Source organism: Danio rerio, chromosome 22, assembly GCF_052040795.2.
Source record: "Danio rerio strain M-AB ecotype USA chromosome 22, GRCz13ab, whole genome shotgun sequence".
NCBI classification, from domain to species: Eukaryota; Metazoa; Chordata; class Actinopteri; order Cypriniformes; family Danionidae; genus Danio; species Danio rerio.
Window position 1 is genome coordinate 5,104,086 of NC_141042.1, and position 23,415 is coordinate 5,127,500.

The window sequence follows — 23,415 nt, forward strand, 5'->3', positions numbered from 1 at the left end:
TGACCTGCGATTGTTTCTATGAGGATGAATTTTACATATTTGGTTGTTGGGATTTTATTGAGTCTGATTTTATTAATGCAATATATTGTATAACGTTTAATACTGACAGAAGGATATATATATATATATATATATATATATATATATATATATATATATATATATATATATATATATATATATATATATATTTATATATATTTATATATATATATATATATATTTATATATATATATATATACACACACACACACACACACACACACACACATATATATATATATATATATATATATATATATATATATATATATATACATATATACACATATATATATACATACACATATATATATATATATATATATATATATATATATATATATATATATATATATATATATATATATATATATATATGTATATATGTGTGTTCTTGTGAAATACGAACCAGCTTCTTCAGTACTTTTAATGTTGCATATTTCACATTCCAGTATTTCTTCTGTGTCCTTTTGAATAACTATTAAAATGTTAATATGAACACTCTCTTTGGCTGAATTGTGCCTTCAGAAAGGATTCACACGCATTGTGATGCAGCCTCTAATGGGTACAGGACAGGGTATTTTATCATCGATTTCCAAGCAGGCGTCAATGTAAGGGTCCAGCAGGATCATGTTCGGGTACATTTTCTTTATCTTCCTCTCGCTTAGTATGTAAATCTGCCCGTTCACTGTGGCACATCCTGTGAAGAATTTGTTATCCAGGCAGTCCTCTTGAAGAACGGTCCACTCGTCTGTGTCGACGTCTAAGCGCAGAGTCTGTCCTCCAAGTAGATAGAGGGCGCCATTGAGCTCGGTTGCAAGAAGGTCATAACTGAAAAAAAAATGCATATGTATCTAACAAGATACTCAAGCCCTGTTCAGATTACACAATTTCTTTCCTAACATTGGCTTGATTTGCTGGACGTAGGCTGTTTTGGGGATTCGTAAATGACCAATTGTCATCAGGACACAGGATTCAATTTTTTTTTTTTTAGTCTCTGAAGCTGTGGTCACACTAGAGTTTGATAATGTGAAATTCTGTCGTACAGCACTGCGAAAAGGGGCGGGATTAAACAAGATGATTACATTAAAAGAAGCAGGCGATTGCTCCATGTTTTAACTTTCTGTCAAGAGAGGTCATGTTTTGATCCTTGATTGGTCTCAAGCAGTCATGTGATACGATTTCGAAAGCTTGAACTTTGCACCACAGCGACCTGTGGAACTTGATGCATGACCTTTCATTTCCGGTCTGACACATTCGCGTGTGTATGAATGCAAGTCTATAGGGAGAAAAGTGCAGTGTGGCCATAGCTTAAGACAGGGGTGACCAACCCTGTTCCTAGAAATATACCTTCCTGCAGATTTCAGGTGCAACCCATATCAAACACACCTGCCTGTAATTATCTTATGCCAGTCAGGTCCTAATTAAAGGGTTCAGGTGTGTTTGATCATGGTTAGAGCTGAACTCTGCAGGAAGGTAGATCTCCAGGAACAGGGTTAAGCACCCCTGCTCTAAGGGGTTTCAAGTTTTGTTTTTTGTTTAACTAAAATGAAAATATTTATAAGAAAGTTGGAATCTGGTAACTATTGACATCCATAGTAGAGAAAAAAATTATAATGCTGTGTGTGCTATGCCAAAAATACTAGTGGTGGGCAAAGCGAGGCTTTGTGAAACACTGAAACAGTCGAAGCAAATGTGTCGAAGCTTCGAAACGTTTCGAAACCCTTTCTCTACAGTGACATCTAGTGGTCATTTTTTATGTATTGCACTGAAACAGCTTCAGCAAAGAACAGTTAAGCAATTTAAGGCATTGAACCCCAATTTGTATGCTTGGTGCTTCAAGTAATTTAGTACAGTGGTTTAGGTGTCAGTCTACCATGTGGGGATAGTAGGTTCGAAGCCAGCCTGATACAGTTGTTTTGAAATGCTTTAATACCAGTTGGTAATGCTTTGCTCTTGTATCGTTTTGTTTAAGCATAAATCTGATATCTGAATAAACAATTTGTGAATAAATATGTCTTGTTTTGGTCTTAAAACAGGGTTGTTGCTAGATCAGAAACGGTGGCCTGAAGTTATCAAGAATTATTTATATTATTCATTAAATTTCCCATTTATAGTATTTTATTAATGTCCACCCAAACCCTAAACCCAACTATACTGCAAAAATATTTATTATTGTTTTACATTGTTACAAAAATGATGCTAAATTGATGGCGTAACTGCAGCTGTATCCTATTTAGGCTACACAAAACAGAAACATGATTAAAATACATAAAACCATGAAGTCGGGAAACTCATGCAGAGCATAGAAACAGCATGCACACGCACAGTCCACTAGGCCATATGAGACAAGAGTTTTTTTTCTTGACCTTGGCAGTCAAATGCAGATTCACCAGGTCTCGAAACGTTTCTAAGCTGATCGATACTTTGAATCGCTTTAGTCACGTGACTAGGTGCTTCGGCTCATGCTTCGGTGCAGTGTTTCGAAACACTTGCGCTTCAGGATCTCGACACTGTGTCGAAACATCAGTTTCACGTCAGCCATCCCTAAAAAATACTATGCGAGTCAATAGCTACTGACTTCCGACACTCTTCATAAAATCTTTTTTTGTGTTCAACAGAAAACATTCAGAAAAGTTGTGAGTACATGATGACAGAATTTTCATTTTATAGTGATCTATCCCTTTAAAACAGGAGCAAGTAACCAGCCCTCAAGGTCTGAAGACTTTGGATAGATTTCAAGTTGTATGCTATTGGAAATGGAATCAAACACTGTTGGAAAGTAGACCTTGAAGGGCTCTAAAGCATGTTGGACACACGTGGACACAATTGCTGTACTTGCCGTGGGAATGGAGAATAGGACACAGGCACGTGCACACATAGGGCTCAACCTGTGCAGTGCACATGCCCTTTTTAGTCTTGGATAGAAAGTGCCCTTCCAAAATGATCAAAAGTGCCCCCGCGACGCGGCACACTCTCGGTCCCGCTCTTCAGTAGGCGCGTGACAACACCGGTCTGAGTACGCGCGCGACTACACAGCTTATCAGAACGCGCGCGACAACACCGCTCTTCAGTACGCGCGCACCCCCCCCCCCCCTCTTCAAAAAATTTATCCTGCACATGCCCTTCAGACGGTCTCTGCACGGTCCTGATAGGACACCACATCCCATTGATCGTCTCGTGGCCTGTACCTCTGAATCCCACTGTAAACATCTCCATTTTCATCCAGACCACAGGCCACATAAATTGAAGACCCCAGAGATACAATGGCTGCTCTTTCTACAGCCCGCACCATGGGGCTGACCTCATCCCATTCTTCTGCTCCAAGCACCAGTCTTTCAACATCGGCCACCGGTCCTTCATCCATACTACCGCCAAACACGAACAGCTGGAAGTCCAGAGCTGCCGAACAGTGGCTGTGTCTGGACTTCTTCATCGCTGGACCGTCAACCCATCGATTGTTGCCATGCTCAAAAATGCTCACCCAGTCCACGCTATACCACAACACATCCCGGAAGTAGCCTCCAGTCACTACTATGTTGTCCCCTTTGAGCAAAAAAAAAAAAAAAAGGTAAGACTAAAACCCTCTCCCTGGTAAATTGCTGTAAAATTATTAGTATGACTTTACTGGTAAATTTTTTTAAAATACTGTTCGCACAGAGCAGATTTCTGGCAATTTGCTGCTAATGTTACAATTTCTCTTTCTAGGCATTTGCTTTTAAAAAGGGCCTGTTCACTCCTGATTTTGTCACTGCCATTTACTGGTAACTTTCCAGAAATGTGTGTGTGAAAAGGGCTAATGATGATGGAGTGTGTATTTGGAGATCAACATTTGTGCAAGTATCTGGACTCAGACAGTCACTCGATAAGTACAGGTATAGATTGAAGCAATGCTGAAACCAACCCCTCAAGTTCTCTCAAGAAACAAGATGGGTCAACTTTGACTTGAAACGTTCATTCTGGGAAGGGCATGCAACACCTCATGTGGAATCAAGTAACATGTTAATCATAATCAAATGGAATGGAACCATAAAATCAGTGTAAGTTCACAATTCTACCTCACAAAGTTTTCATTTGGGCCTATTCCGCTGTGGTGATCCCTGACAAATAAGGGACTAAGCCAAAGGAAAGTGAATGAATGAATGAAATTTTCATTTGCATGGAGTAATTAATATTGGAGTCAGATTACAAGGTTTCTGCTCATGTACAAGGTGTCTGCACACAACAAATGTTTTATTGATTTATTTATAGATAAATAATATAGATTGGTTTATCTAGAGTAAGACTTTTGAGAGTTGTTTAGACCTTGAAATAAAGTAGCGTAGTTGGCCAAATAAAGCAGCTACAGCACTGCACAGTTCGAAACCGAGGCAGAGTCATATTGATTCGACGACATTATATTCCATACAAAATATGAAGCCAATCAGTTGGTTCTTGTAACATGACTTGCAGTGCGGCATTCTGAAAAGTTTTCAGCTGGGGACACCTGGAATTAGAGATCTGCGCGGGACTACATTTTGAATCCCGCCCGCACCCGCAAGGTTTTAGCCCGAACCCGACCGCTCCCGCTTATATTAAGAATTTGTTGTCCTGCTGCCTGACCTGCCCCGTTTTCTACCCGCCGCGCCCGATCCCGCTAAAGAGCAGGGGAGAACAAAACCAAAACCACACAGGCAAAGCTCTCTCTCTCATTCGCGCGCGCACTAACATACACACACACACACAAGCACCAAGCACTCACACAGGCAAAGCTCTCTCTCTCTTATTCGCATAGCAATATCCGCGATATTGCTAGACAGCCTGCTCCCGTCCCAAATTAAACCCGTTACCGACCGCTCCCGCGATTTATTCAGAAATTTATTCTCACGCCGCAGAAATCTGGTCGGCCGCGGGAATGCAGACCTCTACAATCGCATCGTGCTGCAGTTCTTACTCATTTTGTAGACCACTGCTCTAGCAAGTATCTGCTCTGCGAGCACCACGCACCACTTTCTCTAGTTCTGCACCAATTGAATTGATTTTTATCAGCCGTTGACGCAATGCACTAAAGTAGACATTTACAGCGCTTTGGTTGTAAGCTTTAGAGAACAGCCAATGCTGATCACATTGTTGTTATCTTACGCATCAAATTCATTACTCAGTGATGCCTCCGCGTACCACTAGAAGTAAGCCTGCGTACCACTAGTGGTACACGTACCCCAGTTTGAGAACCACTGATCTAGAGTAAGCGTTCTGGAAGCGTTCTTGTTTAGACCAGGGCTGCACAACCCTGTTCCTGGAGATCTACCTTCCTCCAAAGTTCAGCTCCAACCCTGATCAAACATACTTGAATCAATTAAATAGGACCTGAACAGCACTTGATAATTACAAACAGGTGTGTTTGATAAGGGTTGCAACTGAAATCTGCAGAAAGGTAGATCTCCAATGCTGCGTTCACACCAGACGCGGCACGCGCATCAAGCGCAAGTGATTTACATGTTAAGTCAATGCAAACGCGCGAATAGACATTCTGCGGCGCGAATGGCGCGAATAGTGCGGGGCGAATTGACCGTTTTGCGCCTTTGACGCGCTTAATGAGCGTTTCACGCTAATCTCTCGATTCCGAAAATCTGAACTTCAGCGTACATTCGCGCCGCGTTAACCAATCAGAAGCTTGCTCTTGTGGGGGCGTGATTGTGACGTAGAACCTGTTGTCGGTGTTCCGAGGGAAATCCTCCAGCCTTCACCGACAACAGTTCATCAAACTCGGCTTGGCTCAGTCAGAAGCACCGCTGAAAGCCTCCGTCATCCAGGTTCAGTTTCTGGAGGAGTTTATGAGCTCACAGAGCTGGATGCACCTCTGAAAGAATGTAGTGGACTCAGACACGGCCCTAAACGTATCGACGCTGTTTTGCAGTCTCCATAAAGCACATAAACACTGTTATTTTCTTCATAAAATCCATGTTAGCCATTTAGCTATGAAGCTAGAGTCTTCGGGCAGACAGAAGCCCTGCCCATCACGCGAATCCACGTCTGTTCTGATGTGAATTTGTGGGTTTGACGCGCGTATGAAGCGAGTAAACTTAAATGTTCACGCAGCTATTTACACGCGAATAGCGCGTTTTATCCGCGCATTCCGCGTCTGGTGTGAACACAGCATAAGAATAGGGTTGAGCACCCATGGTTTAGACAATTTAGAGCCACTATAGTAGTGAAAGGCATCTGTTTAGCATCAGTTAAGTTGAATGGACACAATATTTCCTCATTAATTTTCGTTTTTGAAGAGAGGAAAAAACGAGCATCACTGCATGAACATACTAGTATTATAGTATTGTGCCCCCTCCCCCCAAAAAAGTATTTATTGATACAAATCGGACTCATTGTGCAAGGACGAAAGTTTTTTGTGCATGAAAATTTTTCAGGTTTACAACAAAACACAAACAATATTTTCAAACTCAGTTTGCAAAAAACAACCTTAAATATCTTGTAAGAGGTTGTTACCTACTGCAGCCACGGAGTACTGTGTGAGACACTTCTTTTGCAGGGCTGGATGTGCTTGCCACCTTCCACTGTAGGGATGAAACTGATACAGCAGCTGCGTTTCTTCTTCATGCGATCCACCGAGAACAAACAAAGTTTCCCTCGAGCGAGTCCTAGGCACAGACCTGCCCATAGTCCAGCTGCTGGGCAAGTTATCGTTCAGCCTACAAATGAGCTTAGCTCGTGGGTCTGAACTGTTGATCTTGGACAGAAGATCAGTGATGTAGGGAAGACTTAAGCACTCGGGCCTAACCAGGCCCACCAGCTCCATGAAGTCTTCTTCCCGACTTGGCTCAAAGGTCGCCCAGCGAAGGGCTACATCAAGGACCAGATCTTCCCTGGGAATGCTTAGGTTGTCGCTAGCAAGCAAATCAGCAATGCTCTCTTTCGAAAGACACAATAAGTCTTCCTCCGAGGCTATGGCAGGCAAGTGTGTCAAGACTACATCCCGGGCTGCTGCGTAAAGGTCCAGACAACCAAGATGCCAAGCATACCCCATCATACCCAAGCAGTTACTAAGATGCAGTTGCCTTTCCAAGAACTTGCAGCAAAGTAACCGAGCCTTGTCGATTTGGAGAAAATCAGCTGCCTCCAAAATATCAAGGACGTTGTTGGTGTCCAGGGTGAGTTTCAAGTTCTTTGTGAACTAGGCTTGGGCGGTATTACGGTATTATGGTATACCGCGGGATCTAAAAATAGAAACGGTGTCAGTTTCAATACCGTTATACCGTCATAAAATATTAAATATCCTTTATTTAATGCCTACAAAAACGTATGTATGGTTGCCATCACGGAACAGTGTGGAGGAGAGAGAGAGAAAGAGGGAGAGGGAGGGGGAGAGGGTGAGAGGGAGGGGGAGAAGTGACGTGACGAGTGGCGCTCCAAAGTGTCCTGCAGTTTGGGAGTTTCGACTGAACAGAAGGGAGACGTGGTTAATATGAACGAGAGGTCTGCATTAGAGCTGAAGATCTTTGCCCGAACCCGGCGAGACCCGAAAAAATCCAAATCCCTGCATTAAAATCCATCCCTGCAAAAGTGAAGCAAATGATGACGAAGTAGTAAAAAAAAGCGAATTATTACGGCGGTCAAGCCAGTCACTAGCTCAGAAGGAGCGGTTATTCCAGCCGCAGGTATTTCGCGGTCGCTCATACACTGCGTATTACGGTAGAGCCCTAAACCGCAAGCTGACAGGTAAAATGACTAGGCCACTCGCTACCCTGAAACTGCTGTCATGGCAAATTAAATGCATGTTCCTGACTGGTAGAAGATGAACAAACAATCCTACACAAAACTTGCAAAATCAGCCGGATCAGAACTCTGCATCTCGACCTGTAGCCGCATGAAAGGGTGTTCAGCTGCTGGACGCACCATGGGTGAGAGACTGCGCTAAAGCCAGTGGATTTAATAATGTTCCTCCACAAACACACGTAGCCTAATCTTGGTGAGTACAGGGTTTAAAATTATAAATAAATATTAATTAAACCATATAATCATAATGTAGACAGAGTATACAGACTAATGGTGGCATTATTCTTTTAATATTCAGCTTCACCGCCGCCCTAATGCCAGATTGTGAAGAGAAATGGAGAAACAATTCTTTCACAGCCTTTAACTAAATTTCGTTATTGCCAAAATACCCGTCATCATTTAGAGTTTATTTTAATTTGATTTGTTAAGCAAGATTTCTTTTTTTAATTGTGTTAGCCAATTTAAAGGCAAATTGTTAGAGTGCTGAGATGTTACGATGTTTCAGAGGACTTATTTTATTTGTTCCAACTTCCAAGTGGCCTATAGTCTACGCTTGTTACGAATAAATGATGTTAAAACATATAAATGACTCATTCTTGAAAAAAATGCATTAGAGCTGTGTGCATGAGCACACTTAAATAATGTCGGGCTGTAAACGGGTTCGACTTAATAAAGCTGTCAATCGCTGCTGTTCCGCGGGAGCCGGCCAGATTTCTTACGGTGTGGGAGTAAATTTCTGAATAAATCGCGGGAGAGATGTGTGTGTGTGTAAGAGAGAGATAGAGAGAGAGAGAGGTCGTCTCTCTCTCTCTCTCTCTCTCTCTCTCTCTCTCTCTCTCTCTCTCTCTCTCTCTCTCTCTCTCTCTCTCTCTCTCCTCTCTGACCGCGAGCCTAAGATTGCATAGAAGGTATTCAGTTTCTGAATGGTTTAGGCTCAAGCCAACAGTTTGGTGACGCTGTCTGAGCCTTACGTCATAATTTTTTTTTATTATACGCCGGTAATACCGGATACCGGGGTAAAATATGGAGGCGGTTTGACGGTCTCAAAATTTGGATACCGCCCAAGCCTATTGTGAACTCCATTAGTGTGTGGAACTGCTGCGGCCCAACTCCCTTAATCTCAATATGCTTCCTGGAGCTCTCCCGACCCCCGCCAAAAAACAAGGCTCGGAAGTAGGGACTCAGTTTTGCCAAACGCTCACGGTTCACAAAAAACGACTCTCCTTCTACTTGGAGGACTACATCAGGTGCAACGTTGACAGCATCTGGATCCTGTTCAGCTACACTTTTCTCTGTATTTGGGCTCTGGTCGAGAGTATTTACTGTTTGTTTTTCACAAGCCATGACTGTGCTTGCTCTCCCACCACTCACTTCTCCGCTGAAGCATATCAGATGACATTTATATCCTCACCCCAGTCTCTCACTCTGGGTATGGGGTCAGCAAGCAAAGGAAAGCGAGGGCTAAATATATATTGGCTAAAACGCTATAGAGGCCCTGTTTCGATAAGCACACTAAAACCTTTTGTAAATAATTAAAAGTAGGCTACAGCAAGCAAAAATTCTTATTGCTATTAATTGCTAAAACTTTATCATTATGTCTTGTATTATCATCTTGACCTGAAAAAAATGGTTACTTTAACCGATATAATAATGACCCAAAAAACTGTGTCATTGTTTATACATGGTCATTAATGCTTTAAACAAATTAAATTGCAAATTGAAGTACAACAGGCAATACTTTACAATAAAATATGATAAGTAAATGCTAGTGAATAGCCATAATATAGTTAAATGTCAAAGTGAACTAAAAAAAATTGTTAATAACTCCAAATTAACTCTTAATTCTGACTTTTAATGTTTTATTAGACATTAACTTAGAAATTAACATCACCTAAGATTAATTGATACTTTTGTAGTTGTCATTACATTGACTTTAGATAAATTAACTGACGTTAACAGAGTCTTACTGTAAATATTTAAAGAACTAAAGGTCTATAAAAACGTCACAGAATTTTCAATGTCATAGGCCAGATAAATGTAAGAATGTCAGTGTTTGAAAATAATTTGCCTATTAAGTCTTAAAGAATTTTGGTGCTGTTATGAACAACACTGCTAATACAATAATCTGAACATTATTAAAGGGTAATCTAAATTTAGACATATATAATTATTCCTAGTATTTTGAAGTGTCCAGGATATCGATATTGTGGATGTTCACTTTCAAAATCTATTGAATATTGGCATACGTCTATTTAAAAGTATAATTTTCTAAAATTGAGTTTTATCTATATAACTTCAGTCTTCACATCAGTTTTAAATTCATTTTAATTGAATGCATAATTTGTCCAGGTTAGTACCGCAACTAACCACAAGAGGTAGCTGTTGGACAACTAAAAATGTTCAACCCACATATCATTTTCTTGTATTCAAAAAGTGTATAGTAAACACATACTGCGTAATAATGGTTTAAAAAGCTAGGTTGTGTTTGGTCATTCATGTAATACATTGTGAGTATATGCTGTACAGATCTTTCCTTCTAGCTGAAGTCTAATGTTCATTTGTCTGAAATTATTACTCTTTTCTTTTTCCCTAGAGAATTGATCTCTTTTCAAACCAAAAAAAATAAGGCCCTGATTTCAAGTACAGCAGTTTTGGGTTGTCTTAAACTCACTGAGGGTGAAACGGTTTCTCAAAAGATTGCTTTCTCCCCGTCGGGGAATCGAACCCCGGTCTCCCGCGTGACAGGCGGGGATACTTACCACTATACTAACGAGGAGCAAGTTAAATCAACTAGCAATAGTTGGCTATTAGAACATACAACTCGAATTTTTAAGCTTCATATACTTCTATATTTAATGAATGTGATTTTAGCCCTGAATTGAAATCTAAAAGAAAAAATCAAGTATTTTTTTTGTACTGAAACACAAACAACATACAAGCTCATCAGTCAAAAACAACAAAAATCAATGAAGTGAAAATGTTTTTTTTTCTCAATTATTATATATTTCACCTTACTTTTCTATTATTTATTTTCACTTCAGAGCTTTTCTCTCAAAAAACATAAAAAAAATTTTTTTATCTCAAAATCTGTTCTCTTAAAAACATTTCCCTCAAAAACTGTTCTCATAAAAAATCCTCTCAAAAACCTGTTTTTTCTTTTAAAAATATTTCTCAAAAAAAAAACTATTACCCCTCTCTTTTCATGACCCTTTTCTCTTTTCAAAACCTTTTTCTACCAGAGAGCAACACGAGAAAAAATATGGCTAACATTAGCATGCAGTACCAATCTCAACCAAAAGATGTCACTATCAGTATACAGGAATTCTGCTTAACCTCTGAATTGGTGGGACTTTTTATTTTTAGAACATATTTAGTTTTTCTGTCTAAACTTGTCTTGTCAAACTATATATTAATAGAGTATACAATTTTCAAGTGTGAATTTTCTCAATTTATAATGTTTATAAGTTACAAATCTTATGGCACTGGTTGTCATTACAACAGCTCATAACAGAGCAATCCTCAACAACTCTAAAGTATGTCATAAATGCCATGCTTAGATTTCTCCAAAACTGCAGTGATATCAAATTATCATAAGAACTTTCTATTAGTGTCATTTTCTGTGGATCCATTTCCAATTAAAGAAACCAGATAACAAAAAGCTCTGAGACTTCGTTGAAGCTTTTTAAAAGCAATTTATTTCACACACCACTGAAACAATACATTCATAAACCACTCAGCAAACTCTTTTGCGGTGATGCACTTAAGATCAAACTCTTATACACGTTTTCTTTCTTTACACATCAACTCCCTCAAGACGAACAAAATTATACAAAATGCTGAAATGAAAAATCAAAACTGCATCACATGTGTAAACAGGACGCCTGTACCTGTCAAAACACCCAAAACATTTTCAAACGCACTCCATAAAAATAGGCCTATCCTTCCAGCACTATACAAACCAATACCATAGGAGCAGCACACATCATTTATATAAGAAAATATATATGCATTCTGCAACCACTTGAAGCATTGCACTGTGATGCTTGCAGATATATCTGTAATGTCGTCCATTTCCAGTTTCTGATTATGTTTGGCACTGTGTTAAGTTTACAACAGACACCAACACAACACTGTTAACTCCTTCACTTCAATATGTACAAATATTCAAGGACTAGTTCACCAAAAATAACAATTTAAAACATCGTTTACTCACCCGGGTGTTGTTTAATTGCCGTATGAAGTTCCTTAAGTACCACATGAAGGGAATTGTTTTTAAAATCCTGTCACTCGCTCGTCCACATAATAAATATTTTTTTAAAGACGCAAATGTATTAGAATGACTCCACGCGAGTCGTGTCGAATATTTTAATAATTGTTTAAGTATACGACAAGGTTTACTAAAAAACAAACCGAGATTTCATGTATTATTTGAGGAAAACCCGCCGTGCCCGTCAGTGTGACTGCGCGTTCACGAGACCCTGAGCGCGGCAAATCACTAAAACTAGCCGGAGTTTTGATAATCAAAAGGAGTAAAAAGCTGACACAAAACACAATTTATATACCGTGTTCTTACTTCGTCTGAAGTTAATATATCCGTGGTTTTCGTCGCAAGGCAGCGCATTCACCTGTCAGCTGCGTTAGTTTTTTTTCTTCGTTCTGGAGATAATCATCTCTTTGACTAAACGCAGATGTTTTTCGTCTCTTTCTAGGATGATTTTCGTCGGTTTTTAAGCTTTGTACGTCGTACTCAAACTCACATTAATCCATCTTCGCGGTGCACTGTTTGCTATTTCTGAGGAGGAAAGACGCGCGCTCTTCTCGTGAACGCGCACTTACAGAGAAACGGTCAAAATCAGTATTTCCGTTAAACGGTAGCCTAATTCGGTCTTATTTTTTACCAAACACTATCGTTTATCTCTTGAAAGCGTATGATACACGGCACAGGATCGTCATATTTTAATAGCTTGTCCAGCTCATTTTGAGGAAAAGGAAATCAGTGAATTTTAACACCAGGGTAAGTAAACTTCCATTTTAAATGTTCAGATAAACCAACCCTTTCAAATGACACATATGCATATTTTCATGAGGTTTCAGAGACACTCGACCACATTCAGTTGCTTCACTACATAAAACACAGCCTACCACTGTTGCAGCATTTCGGGCTCCATACAAAACCGACTCTCAATCAGTTTCTACTGCACACTGAACTGGTTTGACGTGGGAAATATAGACAGTAAACATAACTTGGACTTAGTTTTATAACGGGATTGTCACATCTCAACTCGCCTATCAATGATGTCTGTCAGTGTTGTAGACATAACTGACAATTCTGTCTTAGAGCATGGGTTTAAAAACACCAACATTAGGTTTATCTCTATTATGAATGGTATAACATTGAACAATTAGTGTAGTTTGTTGGCATCAACTAAACAAAAGTTCTGTTTTATCTAGCAGACAGATATATGCATAAAAATGATTTAAAAATATGTAACATGGCATTCATTTTCTAAGAGTAGATGCCATATTTAATGGGATAGTTCACCCAAAAAAATCAAATAAAAATTACTCGCCCTCAAGTGGCTCTAATGTTTCTTCTTTTTTTTTAATTGAACACAAAAGTCGTTGAAACCGGTAGTCACTGATGTCAAGAGCATATTAAAGAAATACTATGGAAGTCAGTGGTTACTGGTTTCCAAAATGTTTTGAAATGATGTTTGTGTTCAATATAAGAAAGAAACTGAAACATGTTTGGCTGATCGGAGTGTAAATAAATGATGACAGAATTATTAATTTTGGGTGAACTATTTCTTTATTTTAACGTCGGCTAAACAAAATGAAAAATAACTACTCCACTGCAGAAAACCAAACAAAAATGGGCTGTGAAATGATGAAAGTCAATGTTATAGGCGAGAAACTCTAAATGGCAACTAAATAGAGTTAAAAGGATCATTAATACTATTATTAATACTGCAATCGAAAAAATTATGTTGCATAATTATTCCAGTGGAGAAAAATGCAAAACAAAAAATGGTTTACAAAAAATCATATGCTGAAAAGTTGTACATCTATTCCTCAAAAAGTAATTTTCGTCGGTGATTAACTAAATTTGCCATCTACCTTGACTAAATCATCTCGAAAAACGTGAAATGAATGATGATGTGTTTTTTTGGCAGGGTTTTAACTGCGATAAATAAAACCTCAATCGACACAACGCATTAATAGCAGCAGAATCCAGACAGACAACAGACTCCTCATCGCAGAGGATCGGCTATATATCTATCAAAATAAAAGCTGTGCTGATTTAACGTCACATCATGGCTTCAGTTTAAACTCCATGACAATCATCATGGAAGACCAGTCGACTTCCTACTTGTTCACATTCAGACTCACACACACACACACACATGTGGCCTAGAGGTTTCACTTTCTCCGCCGTCATAACGTTCATTCGTCGTCAAAGTTCTGCTGAAGCAGAAAGTTTGCCGCGAGGTTCTCGTTCTTCTCGCAGGCGAAGTACGCTTGAATGACGAGACCTTCAGGAAACCCCAGAGCTTTTAACTGGAGGAAAAAGATAACATGAATTTAAGATTGTGCAAAATATTCAGACTATTTAAAGTTTTAGACAATTTTCATTACTTTAAATAGAAGTTATGCTAACACAATGCCATTAATACAATTATAGTAATTTATACACAATTGTAAAAACCTATTTGGGCGAGGCAAAACCAAATAATTTGAACGTAAGAGTAAAAACATAAGTGAATTATTCTTAATGTTTTTCTCTCATGTAAATACATTTATATATTTATTATATGAATAAAAAAAACATAATATTTAGAGTTATTAATTTAATGCAACTATTTAAGAAACATTATTTTCAACTGACAAACCATAAAAACAAAAAAAATACATGTTAATTGGAAAAATAATAATTTAGTATTGGTAATTTCATATGTATTTACATAAGAAAATTAGGGCTGTCCAATGATTGAAAAAACTAACGTAATTAATCATATTTTTTTGTAATTAATCATGATTAATCACAAAACCCCGTATTTATTACAGAAATAAAAACACAGGCATGTAAGTGCCATTTGAATTTCAAAACAATCAATGCCAATAACAGACAAAAATGATTTGCATGTTGGATTCTAAGTCGACTACACACACACACACAACGCGCGCAGTGCAGCGCACACAGTGAGTGAGGAATCCCTTCAGATTCATCAACACACACGATTGCGTTCATCAAATTTGCTTAAACTGAGCTTACTAAAGTATGGCTGTATTTTACAAGCAAGGATTCTGACACAGCAACGTGAAGCAGACGCTTTACAAAAGTTGCATGTAGGGGGAAACACGTCAAACCAATGAAATGTGAGGGCTCATGGAAGCAGCTTAAAGGCAGAGAATACGGCTGTCTCTGACAGCTTGCAACTTCATCAGCCATTTTCACTGAGTACATTTACATGGACACCAATCCTCCGCTTTTATGATTAAGATAATATTGATTAAGAGTTTACCATGTAAGTAGCGATTTTTTGATTATCTTAAAAGATCACGCGAGTCCCGAAATGCGAACGTTTTTCTTTCCGTTCGCCATGCAGTATCAAATTCCATTAAAACATCCTGAATGAAAATCTGCTGAATGAGAGTGAACTTCTGAACTGCAGTTAAAGTCTAAAGATTAAAAATGAAACACCCGAAATCGCATGAAACTCTGGAGGAAACGCAGGCACATTAATTGTTTTATACTAAAACTTTCCTTCTAAAAGCGCATCCTTTTTCTTATCTAAATTTCTTTGCACGTTAAACACACGGCGGGCTGGAGCAAGCTGAACTGGAGCACTAGGCAAACGGCAATCACGCCGCCCTCAACCCGAAAGTGACTGGTTCGCAGATGAAAGTAGGATGGTGAGGGAGGGGGTGGGTGTAGCAGATGAAAGTGAGCCCCGGGGGTTTGCGTACTATTCTGCTGCTCAAGGCGGCCTAAGTCGCCTCCATGCTTGCGATGCTCACGATGTCCGTGAACACACGTCAGCCACAACAGGAAATAAAAGAAGCTGCAACTGCGTTATTTTTTTAATGCGCTAAATATTTTATATTAATCACGTGCGTTAACGCGCTAATTTTAACAGCCCTGAAAAAAAATACATATTTTTCTTTTCTCTTTCCCAAAATTGCACTACTGTTAACATGCAACTCTAAAATAAACCATGCATATTCTTAATAATAATTTTCTGCACATATTTCCAGTTGTATTTCATTATATATGTATATAAACAATTGTATTATTTTAGTTTTATTTCTTATTTTAAACTGTCAGTGTTTTTTATGGATTTCCATTTCTACATTTGCCCAAAATTAAACTATAAAAATAACGTAGTGTTAAAAACACAGAAAGGTCTTCATTGTAGCTATAATTGTTATTTCGGACAACATAAGTATGTCACAATACTAGACTTAGATATTAATCAACACTGAAATTTTAAAACTGTCCATTTCCGGCTAACATTTTAGCGTGTCCTTAAACAGTGCTGCTTTGCCGTTGTTTACGTGCTCAATAGAAATGACTGTCTGTGAAGGTCATCAGTTCACCGAACTCACCGCTGTTTACTGAGTGTAACCACAGATACTGGGACACTGGAGCGTTTTAGTCACATCAATCAGCTGGTTTGTCTATAAGCTGACATACGAGTGATTCACTGATGAATCAGCTTTAAAATGCTCCAGTGTCCCTACTCCGTAAAGACCAGTAAGTTTGGGGAACTGATGACCTTCATGGCCAATCACAGTCATTTCTGTTGAGCATGTGATCACAATGGCAAATCAGCGCTGTTAAAGAACACACTCAACAGCGCTCAAATGTTAGCGGGAAATGGACGTGTATAAGATTTCAGTATCGATTGGAACCGAATTCCAGTATCTTGACAACACTAGTAGTTTTTATTTAAATAAAAATATAAACTTATTTTGTTTCCAAGTTGCTTTTTTTTACATTTTATACCTAATTTAAGCAACATCAACCACACCAAGAGCTAGTTAAATTCACTATTTAATATCAATGTCATGAATATTTCAGAACTGATTGTACCCTCTCGATGGCCTCTTTCTCCTGGGGTGTGACCTGTATGTAGTTGGTCTGTGGTGCAGCGGGAGCTTCAGCTTCAGGCTCGTTCAACATCTGCACAAACCGCTCCTGATGCTGCGTGATTTGCTGCATATATAGAAAGAAACAACTAAATTAAGCAAAGCACATCCTGGAGTGTGCAACAGTAGCTATGTTTTCATCCAAAGTTGCTAATTAAATTTATGCGCAAAAGTTGAATATCGCATAAAAGACGTGCGAATAAAGTATCGTTTACATCCAATGAGTCGAAGAGAAAAAAAATGTCACTTCCTGATTAACTGGTGCCAAATATCAAAAGTAAAAATGGAATTTATTGAGGTAGGAGAAGATGAATTAATTTTTTCCCTATTTAATAAATGACTTGCGGCTCTGAAGACAATGCCGACACGCAATGAACACGTGATTGCATTTGAAGACGTCAGGCGCAGAGCACAGACTCTCTTGAAAGTTAGATAATTATTAATATAACAACACAAATACTGAAATGTTTAAGGCGTTTTAGAATAACTAAGACAACGTTTTAGATGTTTTACAATGTGCACACACATTTTTATCATCACGTGATCTCTTATAACAAAATCACATGACCTTTTTTTTCCGATGTGCAAACTAGAATTTGTTTGGTTTCCATCTCAGTTTATGCGCAAAATAAGATAAAAATAGATAAAAATAGGTGGATGGAAACATAGCTAGTGTGTTAAAAACTCAAACAGGAAATTAATTTGTGACGTTTAAATTCAATCAAGTCTGTGTGAGCCTGAAGTTAAAAAGAGACTTTCATTGTAGTTTTTTGATGTATAAAATATCTGAAACCCAATAGAGTAAAACCACTTGCTTGTAGTTAAGATTCTGCTTGCTCTATTGGTTGGGTAGGTTATTTGTGGGGCACAGTCTATGCTCTACATGTGGGCTCAGGGCTCTGTGGGGTGGAATCTGTACACAACTTGATGGGTCAGTGCTCTGAGGGGCAGAGTCTGTGCTCTATTGGGTGGAGTCAGTGCTCTTTTGGTTGGGTCAGTGCTCTATTAGATGGAGTCTGTGCTCTATTGGATGGAGTTTGTGCAGACCAGCAGTCTATGGGGTGGCATTTGTTGTCTAGAAGTGGTGTAGATGCTCCATTGGGTAGAGTCAGTGCTCTGTGGACAGGATAATTTCTTAGCTCCGCCCACCTGCAGAAGTTGTGGGTTGTCTCGGCCGAGCTGCTGCAGCAGTGCAGGTAGAAGCGATGGGTTCTGCTGGATGATCTGCCGCATCTGTTGAAACTGCGGCTGGTGCCTCAGGAACTCCAATGGGTTTGCAGACGCCTGCGCACCGCCAGACTCTGCACCTGTTCACAGGACAGAAAAAGCTAGATCTGAGACTAAAACTAGAGAGAAGCTAAAGAAAAAAAAGCATTTTCTTTGTTTTGACCGCACTGTATTGCAAAATATGCTGTAATTTATTTTGTTTGTTCTGCATTCGTAGTTTATAGGCATAAAGAGGTTTGAAATACAATATCTGCTATCAATATAGCATGAACTATGTCAATACGTGCTGTGCTGCACACTTTTATTTTAGTAACAGTGTAGTTCAGAAAGCATCTGATGAACTATATAAGTCAGCTACACAGTGTTTGGTTTTTAACTCGAGCATATCTGACCTCATTGGACCTAACATATTAATGAAAAAAGTAAAAAAAAGGCAGAGGTTATACACTTGAGAATTTAATGCCATTTACAAGATAGAGATTTTCTGGACATTTTTCTGTTTTATTATTTTTTTGGAAAAAAACAGTTTGTTCCTCAATTTCAGAAACACTTGAATAAACAAAATGTAAAATAAATAATAAAAACACTACATTAACTACAACAAAAATATTTATTAAAGTTTTAGTTTTAATAGTTTTCTCTGTGAAACTTAAACTGTAAATTACTTTAGAAGATTTTGAGCTAATTTTAAGTCTTAAACTTCACGAGTTAAAATGCAGTTCATATTTTTGTCTATTTTAGACAATAATTATTTGTTATTGTTATTTTTCCCCCAAGTGCAGACTATTGGCAAATTGCAAGGAAAACCTTTGGGAGTATATCTGTACACTAGTGTATCCATAAAAGTTGAGCTTTTCAAAACACAACTATGCATTGTAACCTTTCATGCACAATTATGAGCCAAAATGGGGGAAATCCACCACATTTTAAAAAGAAATAAATAGTTTAACCAGCTTTTCAAGCAGTTTTAAATCAAATGTGGGTCAAATGGACTCTGAAAACAGTAAAGCACACTGCACTTTTCGCCCCATAGACTTCCATTCAAACCCATGTTTGACAGGTTTTGCATGTCGCTGCATTCAAAAGTTCAAGTTTGGTGAACTCTGATCTGCAATTTCACATCACGTGAGACAAGTAGACGATCAAAACATGACCTCTTTGTACAGAAATGCGAAACATGGTGCAATTGCTTGCTTTATCAATGTCTAATCATCTTGTTTCATCCCATCCCTTTTCGTAATGTTCCACAAAAGAATTTCAAATGCTCGTACTCTAGTTCAGGGGTGTCAAATTCAGTTCCTGGATGGCCACAGCCCTGCAGATTTTAGTTCCAACCCTGCTTCAACACACTTACCTGGGGTTTTTAAACAAGCCTAAAAGACTCAATTAGTTTGATTAGGTGTGTTTAATTAAAGTTGGAACTAAACTGTGTAGAACATCAGCCCTCCAGGAACTGAGATTGACACCTGTGCTCTAGTGTGACCGCGGCAGACCAATCAAATTCACAACTTTTAATACTATTAATGAGGGTCAAATGATGTTTGATGACCAGAAACAACAATGATCAAGATTCCCAAACTTAGATAATCCACTCATGGACATAAATACTCAAGACTTTATCAGCTGTGCAACTGAAATAAAATTAGCTGAATGAGCAGGAATGCAGTTGCTGCTGGACAAACGGCTGTTTATTTCCACTGTCCTGAACTCATGTGGACTCACCGGCGGCGGCAGGCGGAGGCTGAGCTCTCTGTGGTGCTGGAGGAGTCGGGTTGGACGAGGGTGTGGGTCGAACTACTTCCTGTGGAGGCTGCTCTGACTCTGCTGGAATACCCTTGAAGAGCAGACATTTAATATTTCAGTGATTTAATAAGAAATTAAGTTGAACCCACTATCTTTATCCTTTATGTAATTTACTGGTGCATTAGAACTCAATTAATTAACTATTATTATTATAAAATATGCAATACTAAATTATTATTATAGAATATACCATAATAAATTGAATACAATGTTGATTTTATTATGATTTAACAATATTATTATATTTAATACAATATTTAATTAAAAGAAAATGTACAAACTTTTCTGCTTTTTACAAAATAACTACATGAGCATTTTTATCAAACAAACATTAAATCTGTAGCATATTTTTATGTTTTTGTAAATAATACTACATTTTTAAAACAACAACAATAATTATCATTGTTGTTAATTGTGTTATTTTATAAATATTCGCTCAATGGTTTTCATTTTTGCAGGTAAATGTACTTTTTTTATTTACTTATATTTTTTATTTTATGTTTTTAGAATGTTTATATGAATGTTTTATATATATTATATACTATATATAACATAATTTTGCATAATACATTTTTTACTAATTTGAATTACGGGAATTATCTTTTTAGCATAGCTATTTCATGCTAATGGCGCAAATTAGTTTAAATTTCTCCTAATTTTTTTTCTTATATTTCTTTACCATCTTTTCATAATATGGGATAAATTTATTAATATTTTTTGGTAAATATTTTTTCAATTAAAAAACAAAACTAAATGGATCCAATATAAAAGCTGCAAATGTTGCTAAAAAGTCTACAGAAATGTTCCACATTTCAAGTGAAAATTGACCAGAGACGTCATATAATGTTGACTAAGAAATACTATAGTTTCGTTAGTATTTTTTTCCCATTTTCTGGAAACACTAACAAAACATTTGTTGCTTTACTACAGTAAACAAACAAGTAAGTTACTCTCACCGTAAGTAGGTACTCCACGGCTCTGTCCGGGTTGTTGAAACTTGCTCTTAAAGCAGCGATCACCTGTTCCCTCTCATAACCCATCGACATGATTTCCGTCACCAAATTCTCATACGCTTGACCTGTAACTACAAAAACACAAGTTGACAAATATTAAAGCTTCATTCATCTCCACTGTATCTGGTTTACAGCGGAACTAAAAGCCCAAACATACCTAGTATCGATGCAGCTGCTTCTAAAAGACTTAATTCATCTGTAAGGCTAAACAAAACAGACAACAAATTTAAGCATTTTCAATTTTTATTTAAAAAATAAAATAAATGTGGGCGTGGCCATACCTGGCCTCTGATTGGGCAATGGCCTGCTCCTCTTGGCCCTGGATCTCCTCTTCTACGACTGGAGCAGGAGTAGCGCTAACGGGTTCAGTTGTTTCTACAGTATCCTCCGATGCAGCAGGGGGCGCTGTGATGGGTGGGTCAATCGGCTCCACTGATGCAGCTGGTTCTACAGGAGCAGGATCAGGGGTCGTTTCAGGCACTATGGAGGCATTAGGAGGCGCAACAGGAGTCGTGGGTTGATGTGTGGGGGTTTCGGACACTGGTACAGGAGTGGGAGTTTGTGGCGACGCTGCAGATTTTGGCTGTAGGGGGAGAAAAACAACTGCACAGAGAACTATAGCCACCAAATTCAAGGCTAGCTAAGTTGTGAAATATTTAAATATGGCAAAAATAATCCTAAATTATGTAGTGTTTCAATTCCATGTGCTTAAGAAAATTAAGTCGACACTTCTTGGAAAAATGGAGCTAAGCATCAACGATAAAAAAAGATTAATTGTTACGATACTTTAATTGGATACTTTAAACAATACTTTAATTGATCCTCAGAATTTTTCAACAACAAATTTAAGTAAAATATTTAGTTTTTTAACATTTTTTGCATTCAGATGATAATGTTGTAAAAAACATCTCCATTAGAGCTGCACGATTCTGGCTAAAATGAGAATCGAGATTTTTTTGCCTAAATTAAAGATCACGATTTTCTCACAATTCTGTAGATGTAAAATAAAGGTTATGAGTGGGCTATTATTATTGTTATTCCCAAACATGTGGTAAATCAGCAATAGGCTTTGTGTACCTGTACTGTTGGTTAAAATGCTAAATTTTGTATAGACTTGGAATAGTGGACTTGAACAGACTTTAGTTTTGTCCTGGTCATTAATGCTGGTGATAATTCTGATGTTGAATTATTGTGTTTGAGACGTATGCTTACAATCTGTCATTTTTTGCTTTAAATTTGTCACTGACGTGATTTTCGTGAATACAGAAGACTGGGCGGGTTTTGGAAACTTTTTGAGCTGGAATCAGTCAGCTACATCTGGAAACACTGTGTGCGCTTTCGGTTTCATTTTGACTGCTAAGAGCAGTTCACTTCCCGCGCGCCTCCCAAACGATAACTCTGTGCCACAAACTAAACGTTATTTTAAACATTACTACCTGTTATTCACGAATCACAGCCTATGCAGATTCTGTTCACTAAAGTAGACTTCATTCAGAGGCACGCGCGCCCGATCTCTGTGTGGTAACAGCTGATGGTCATCTCATGTCATGTGTGATTTTGAGGTCGCAAATGCATTACATGAAGACAGAAATGTCATTTTTGGGGTGAAATATATCTTATAAATACAGCATGTGACTCTCTCAACACCATTTGGAGGTGTCCACATTCCTGAACAACGTATGTAAAACAATGTGAAAACTTGCGCGGTCACCATTGCTTCTCTCCTCAATTTGAAAATATGGTTGACAGAATCGTAGAAATGCTGGATTAAGATCGTCTAGGGGGTCGAATCGAGATCGCGATCTTTTTACGATTAATTGTGCAGCTCTAATCTCCATGTACACGAATTTGTGAAAATTGCTAATACATTATGCAATACGTGGCAGTAGGCGCACAGTAGATGGACACGTATTGCCGATTTCGAGGATAACAATTTATTTTTAAATCTGTGCTGTCCAAAACATTTCTGTTTGGGAAAAAAATTGTTAAATACATCCAATTGGTCTACTTATTTAATCCAGTTTGCCAATCACAAAATCCATTGAAGAGTTGTTGTTTTTTTTGCGCATCTTGAAATTTATCTGTTAATAGTGTTTCTCGCATATTAAGCATTTTATTATGCAATATCATAGCTACTGACTTTGTGAAACAATATACTCAATATACCTAATATAAATAAATCTGAAAAATCTATAAAACCAGAAAGACATCAGAAAGAAGTCAATAGCAATGTTTCCATCCAAAAATGCGAATGAACTTGATGCGCAAAACTGGAATATCAAATAAAAGACGTGCGAATAAAGCAGAGTTTCCATCCAACGAGTCAAATCGAACAAAATTGTCACTTCCTGTTTAACTGGTTTAACTGGCGATAAAAGCATAGCTATTGAGAGCATTGTAAGAAATAAGTGT

At 38.0% G+C, this 23,415-nt stretch overlaps 2 protein-coding genes and 1 non-coding gene across 5 annotated transcripts in view; all 3 read right to left on the bottom strand.

Moving 5' to 3' along the window:
- Positions 1 to 427: 427 nt before the first annotated feature.
- On the bottom strand, positions 428 to 9,319 carry LOC101884662 (kelch-like protein 12). Its single transcript, XM_087303898.1, has 6 exons — positions 8,889 to 9,319; position 7,879; positions 6,524 to 7,208; positions 3,205 to 3,589; positions 2,886 to 2,909; positions 428 to 874 (listed from the first exon to the last, which is right to left on the bottom strand). The coding sequence occupies exons 1-6, from the start codon at positions 9,152 to 9,154 to the stop codon at positions 568 to 570; spliced, it is 1,668 nt and encodes a 555-aa protein (XP_087160024.1). The 5' UTR covers positions 9,155 to 9,319; the 3' UTR covers positions 428 to 567.
- A 1,195-nt stretch (positions 9,320 to 10,514) lies between these two features.
- On the bottom strand, positions 10,515 to 10,586 carry trnad-guc (transfer RNA aspartic acid (anticodon GUC)). Its single transcript has one exon. It is a non-coding gene; the product is annotated as a tRNA-Asp (tRNA).
- Positions 10,587 to 11,482: 896 nt separating this feature from the next.
- The window catches only part of rad23ab (RAD23 homolog A, nucleotide excision repair protein b), a 14,338-nt gene continuing 2,405 nt past the window's right edge, over positions 11,483 to 23,415 (bottom strand). For all 3 annotated transcript variants that reach the window (NM_001037687.2, XM_087302978.1, XM_087302976.1), the window contains 7 exon segments: positions 11,483 to 14,368; positions 16,905 to 17,027; positions 18,110 to 18,267; positions 19,910 to 20,021; positions 20,947 to 21,074; positions 21,161 to 21,207; positions 21,285 to 21,586. In NM_001037687.2, coding sequence (NP_001032776.2) covers positions 14,255 to 14,368; positions 16,905 to 17,027; positions 18,110 to 18,267; positions 19,910 to 20,021; positions 20,947 to 21,074; positions 21,161 to 21,207; positions 21,285 to 21,586 — 984 coding nt within the window. In that variant the 3' untranslated portion in view covers positions 11,483 to 14,254.